We start from the raw sequence: 6,539 nt of genomic DNA on the forward strand, positions 1-6,539 counted from the left end.
CAGTTGGAAAAATATAAAGTGAAACAAGTAAAAGGAAAGTTAGAAGGCAAAACAGGGTGTTTTCCATTCTTGTGGTTTAAAAGTTTTAAAAACTTTATAATATAACTTTTCAGTATTTGAAGATGTAGTCATAGAAATAATGAATAATTTTTATGACTGTTGAATTGTATTCTTATTGCTAGTGTAGACTTCATTCTGTTCATCTTGGAACACAATTACTCATCTATACGAGCTTTTTTTTTTTTTTTTTTTTTTTCATAGCATCTAGAATAAAATTTTCTGTTTGTTCAAATGTATTGTACTTTCCTCTTCCCTCCAAAAGCTCACTTGTATGATCTTGAGCTTATAATCTATTTGGTTTTAAGTCTGGAACCATCTACTCTTACTATTTTTTTTTTTTTTTTTCAACAAAAAAAGATTCTTTTGGAGTATGGCATCTTTTAGTAAAGTATATTTGATTTGACATGACATATTGCATACAATTATGTAATTAATTTGTCTTGGACTAGACTGGGTATTATTTTAATGCAGTTTCTGCATTATTTTTATCATACCTGCAATCCAAGTTATCCAAGTTTAAAAATGAATGGGAATATACCTTTATGGAATAAATGGATGTACCAAGCTTTGAAAATGTGGAGTAATAGTGAGATTAAAATTAGGTAGGATTTGTTAAAGTAGATGAAATTTTTTGTGCTGTTCCTCTTATTGCTCAACTCATTTTCACTTGTTACCTTCTATGTCTAGAACTCTCCTTCCTCACTTCCACTTCCTTGCCTCCTTAGCTTCTTTCAAGCTCAAGTAATTTTTCCAAGAATTCTTTCCCATTACCATAATCTTATGCCTTTCATTGAGATTATCTTCAACATTTCTATAATTCGTTATTTACATATTTTTTGCTTCATTACCTGAGCTCCTTGAGAGCAGAGACTATTAATTGCCTTACTTTGTATTCCTAGTACTTAGGTCTGTTAGTGTCTTTTTTCTTATGAAACTTTCTGGACTTTAACACACATGGTCCTCTGACCCCAGGAGTGCGCACCTTAGTTGATTGAGCCTGTACTTGAAATGTTTCAAAATTTGTTTGACTTACTCACAGTTCAAGTCCTATTAGCATATTGCCTTTGGCAGCTTAAGGTCACCTCCATACCAGAATGAACATCTATTAATTAGCAGATGCTGTGAGATTTCTTTTTATTTAGAATTGGAAAGAGGAAAGATTGAATGAGAGACCAATGTATATGGTTCTTTTTCCTTAGAAAATTAAAGAAATCACGTACATGCATTCAGAAGGTATCTTAGCTGGTGAACTGAAGCACGGCCCATTGGCTTTGGTAGATAAATTGATGCCTGTCATCATGATCATCATGAGAGATAACACGTATGCTAAGTGCCAGAATGCTCTACAGCAAGTTGTTGCCCGACAGGTAAGATGCGCTTGTCCTGCATGAATTTTTTTTCCATTCATTTTGGAGATAGAAGGTTTTTGGTAGTAAAATCTTGTTAGAATTTACGATTTATGATTTCTTATTTGTGTATGGATTTTCACCTGTGTTGTTTGTCCCAAATCCTTTGAATGGCTAAAGTAAAACTTCTTTGTGCCATTGTTATGAATGATTTCTCTAGATTTGGGCTAACTTGTTCTTTTCTTGCTGGGCTTTATTAAGATATTTTTAGGATAGGCTTGTGGACATAATTTTTAAAAAGCAAGTTATTATTACACTGTGATAAATCTTTGAAGGAGGGTTTTAGTAGAAGAGTTTTAATGCTTAGTTTTTCAGTTGTTCCTTATTATGAAAGAAAGCTGTTTAGACTTTAATAAGTATCATCAGGATAGTGTACATGGCTTAATTTATTTGACTTGTTTTCCTAAAGGAATAAATAACAATTTTTTTCTTGTATCAGTTACTGTCCCATGTAAGTACTCAGATAATATCACGTTGGTCTAAATATAAGCTGCACTTTCCCCACAAATCTAGTTTGTATAAAACTTATTGCATTGTATACTTGCGTTTTCCTAGAAGCTATTCAGAACTTCTTCTTTCTCCTTTTTAAAGAGTTTATATCTTGTACTGAAGTTTGTATTGTTATATATTGTTGTATTGTTGAGATTCTTATTTAGAATTGCAGAGGTGGATTAGTGTGGATATGTCACAAATGAAAAGGGAGGCAATGATGTTAGTTCTGATGGACAATTTCCATGCTTTTCAACTGAATATAGGGATGCTCTATCAGTGATATGAGAAAAAAGGTTTGAGGAAGGAAAGAAGAAAATTGAAAGTAGTCTGTCTTTGTTAGCCTTCTTGGCTAGCGTGGCCAAAAAGAGTCTATTGAAGTTCTGTAGACCAAGTACTCCCTGCCTACAAAATTGCATAGTGATGGGGAGCTTTCTTCTTAGAGAATACTTGGCACTCTTAACTTGAAATCTTCAACCCGAATCCTGACCTCACATGGGAGAAGCATATGAGTTTGGAGAAACAGTAAGGGGATTGGGGAGCAAGGAGAAAGAAAGTTTTGCCTTTGTTCATAGTTCAAAGATGCCTGTCAATTCTTTGTCGTAGATGGTGGGGAGAATACTGTGGTACACTAATAGATAGGTGAAAGTCAGAGGGCAACGCCTTGCTATCTAAGGGAAGGAAGAACTGGTAAAACTATCCTTTCTTGAATATGCCAGGGATAGACATGTCAAGAGGCAATTTCTTCCAAATAGCACAATTTTTTAAATACTTATTTTTTTGTAATTTATTTTCTATTGTATGTGTTACATATATGTGTATATGTACAAAAAGATATATGTATATTTTTTCAGAGATTTTAATTTAATTTAATTTTAGTTTTTGAAAAACAGTATAATTACCCAAATATATTATTATGAAATAATGTAAAAATTAATTATTGGCTGCTAATTGGGCAGGTAGATGGTTCAGTGGGCAGAGTGATGGAGTGGAACCAAGAAGACTTGAGTTCAAATCCAGTCTCAGACACTTACTAGCTGTGTGACCCTGGGCAAGTCATTTAATCTCGGTTTTCCTTAATCCACTGGAGAAGGAAATGACAAACCACTTTGGTATCAGAACACTCATGGACAATGTGGTCCACATAGTTACAAAGAGTTAGACACAGTAATAAAATTACTAGTTAAAAGAATCTCGTGTTAAATAGGGAGAATAGTGATAGAAGAGAGAAGTCCTGTTTTCCAGTATCATTATTATATCTTTTTGGTTAAATCTTTTTTCTTTTTTTAAGGGAAGACCTGTAGTAATTTGTGACAAAGAAGATACTGAGACCATCAAGAACACTAAAAGGACAATCAAGGTGCCCCATTCAGTAGACTGCCTACAGGGCATCCTCAGTGTTATCCCTTTGCAACTGTTGGCTTTCCATCTTGCTGTTCTGAGGGGATATGATGTAAGTATTACAAGATATTTGTAGATTTTATTTCTTTGCTTGATTGTGTTTTAAATTTTCAGTTGTACCAAAAACTTATAGCCTTAGAGAGATGTTTGGGATACTGAGAGGGCTGGGGTCCTGCCCAAGGCCACATGGAGCCAGTTTGTTTCAGAGATGACACTTGAACCAGGTCTTCTTCATAATTGTTTATAAGCTTTTCATATAACCTAAAATTTAGTAAAAGCATCTATCGATTGATATTCTACTCTTCCTATTCTTAGGAGGCTGTAGCTGATGATTAGTTCTTTATCCATAGCAAATCATGAAGCAAAGAAAAAACAAACTAGACTTTAGTCCTCTGCTGTCTTTTGTCACTTCTGCAGTGATAGTGACAGAGAGGTAGAAAAGAACATAGAAGATTCAAAGAATCACACAATTTTTAGACTGTTTGTAAACTTTACCTTGGTTTTTGTAACTTATTTTAAATGTGAGATCCTTCCCAGCAACCTTTGCAGTAGACACAATGCTGGAGGAATTCAATCACCATCAATCTGCATCTTGAATTTTTTATTTTATTTATTTATTTTTTTTTTTTGAGAAAAATTTTGGATTTATTAGTCTTGCAAACTTAAGTACCATTGCAAAAAATACAAATGTTTAAATTTGAATAGATAGAGAAAAGCTTGTAATCATGATGATTGATAACCAGTGTTGAAGTCATCCTTGAATCAGCTCTTTGATCACAAATATTAGTTGGGACTTTATAAAACAGGGAGATGTTTGCATGCCAAAGATGACAAAAGAGATCTAGCATATAATCTGAGTTGAAGAAAGATTCCTTGTGCCTGATGAGCATAAAATTTCAAAATCTTATAGTATTTCTTAGAAGAGATCTGTAACTACTCAAAGAGTTGTCCTGACCATCCATGGAACAAAGACCAAGTGGATGATGCCCAGATTATAATTATAATTGGGATAAACAGCTTGTGAAGTTTATCAGTATGTGTATCTGGGACAGATGGACAGATATGTGGACAGATTGTCCAGAATTAAATTTGGGAAGAATAGGCCGATTGTCTTCAGGAAATTGTAGAATTCATTTAATGATCAAAGTTTTTCCCAGAAACAAAGGCAGGCCATTTTTTAAATAGCAATATTGGATAGCTGGGAAATATGGAAATAGTAGTTCTGAAGGACTGAAAGTGAATATCTCAAAGAGAACAAAGGAGAGGGGAGGGTATCTAGTGGATATAAGCAGGTTGCAACATAAAATCAGTGGAATAGAATGCCTTGTTTAAAGTTGGTATTTTCAAGATAATGTTGAAAGAAATCAGGGAAGGCAGTCAGGGAATTATGGGAATGCCCTATGTGATTTGGATGTGATTAACATAGGATTAGTGAGAATGGATGGATTATAATCAGCATCCTTGAAAGGTTCATTTAGATTGATAAGATCACAAATCTATTTCCTAAAAACATACCAAAAACATCAAATAACACATTTGATTTTTACCATGAATTTTTAAAGTTGATCACCTGTTATTTCTTAGGTGTTCACTGATGTCTTCATAATGGTGTTGTATTATCACATTTATTTAACAGATACAGAAATGGTCTCTTTTCATGAGAAGAAAATAGATATTGCTAATTATCAATTAGATAGTTGTTAGAAGTTACTTTTTTCTTTTTTCCCCACATGAATTACGTTAATGTTTAAATTTGTCTTGCCTTGATTAGACATGTGGGATTTAAGTTAAATTCATATTTTCTGATTGTATGTAGATACAGTTTTTCTTTTAATGTAAAGGGCAGTTTATTTATAAAAATAGAACAATTTCTAAGGACTTCACTGACAAGATTTTAGGTAGATTTTTGATAACAAGGAAAAAATCCAGTGTATAACTAATGTTTTGGAAAATATTTTTAATTTTTTGTTTTATTTTTAACTTTTCTTTATAGGTTGACTTCCCAAGAAATCTGGCCAAATCTGTTACTGTGGAATAAAATACATCTGAAAATACTGGAGGAGATAACAGTGAAAGAAGCTTTTTTGTATCAAATAACTTGATTTTAAAAATCATCCCCTTCTGGCCTTATTTCATTAAATCCAGATTTATCAACCTTATTATTTTTCCACTTAATTAGTGGGGTTTCTTTGGCAAAAATGATTTCTTACATTTTTCCAACATGTGTTGATGACTTTTTGTTGTTGTTTTGAATAATGAAATGTCAGAAAGAGGTGTTAGACTACCATTTACTTTAAAAGATTGTTAAAGCTTAAATTTTGGGCCTATGAAGAGGGTTTTATTTTATTAAATAGTGTTTCCTGTGCCATGCTTTATTCATTTAGACCAATGAGAGAGTGCATTTTATTGAATTATCCAAAGCCAGTGTTGATATGTGCCAATATCTGAAAACTGCATTCAGAATTAAATGTGTAGCTTTGATTTATTTTAAACTTACTTTGTTTTCAGTTTGTAAAACTTGTAAATTGAAAATTTTGTTGACTAAATTTTATTAGTATTTAGCATGTTAACTTCCCAAAGATGTTGCCTGTTGGAATCTACAGGTAGTAAGAATATAGGAAAGAATTATATATTGAGACATCAGGTTTTTCTAATCTAAACTTAATACATTTCAGTAATGTCAGATAACTTGTAAGTTTTTCATAATGCAGCTTTAATATCTTACCTGCTTTTGATTAGCTTAGTGAAAATCCAGAATACAGTGGTATTTTTTGTTAAAATTCAGTACACACATATTAAGGATGTTCTTCCTTTGTGTCTCTGGTTAAATATAGCTGTTTAAAATTTTTGTGATTCCAATGTTCTGTATTCATGCTAACTGAATTACTTATTTAACTTGCTCTTCAAAACACAGACCAGGGATGTAATCAAATGCTTACAAATTTTTATCAGTATTGGTGTGTATAATTGGAAGCCTTTTAATCACAAAAGCATGAAACTGCTATCAATACCAATCTCCTCTCTTAGCCCCTTGAAAATTCTCATGCACTGATGTAACTACACTTGAGTGCTTAGTTATATATCAAACTTAGATTTCCTTGGTGCCATTTTGGCAACTTGTCGATGAAGAGAATTTAGAGACTGCAGTTCCTTTTTAGTTATAATTTGACTTCATCTGGAAGT

General features: G+C 32.6%; 1 protein-coding gene across 8 annotated transcripts in view; it reads left to right on the plus strand.

Annotated features, from left to right (window-relative positions):
- Positions 1-6,215, plus strand: part of GFPT1 (glutamine--fructose-6-phosphate transaminase 1) — a 57,906-nt gene extending 51,691 nt beyond the window's left edge. For all 8 annotated transcript variants that reach the window (XM_074287141.1, XM_074287142.1, XM_074287143.1 and 5 more), the window contains 3 exons: positions 1,260-1,427; positions 3,247-3,408; positions 5,350-6,215. In XM_074287141.1, coding sequence (XP_074143242.1) covers positions 1,260-1,427; positions 3,247-3,408; positions 5,350-5,394 — 375 coding nt within the window. In that variant the 3' untranslated portion in view covers positions 5,395-6,215. The remainder of the gene's footprint in view (positions 1-1,259; positions 1,428-3,246; positions 3,409-5,349) is intronic.
- Positions 6,216-6,539: the final 324 nt, after the last annotated feature.

The sequence above is a fragment of the Sminthopsis crassicaudata genome, chromosome 2 (assembly GCF_048593235.1).
Source record: "Sminthopsis crassicaudata isolate SCR6 chromosome 2, ASM4859323v1, whole genome shotgun sequence".
Classification (NCBI taxonomy): Eukaryota; Metazoa; Chordata; class Mammalia; order Dasyuromorphia; family Dasyuridae; genus Sminthopsis; species Sminthopsis crassicaudata.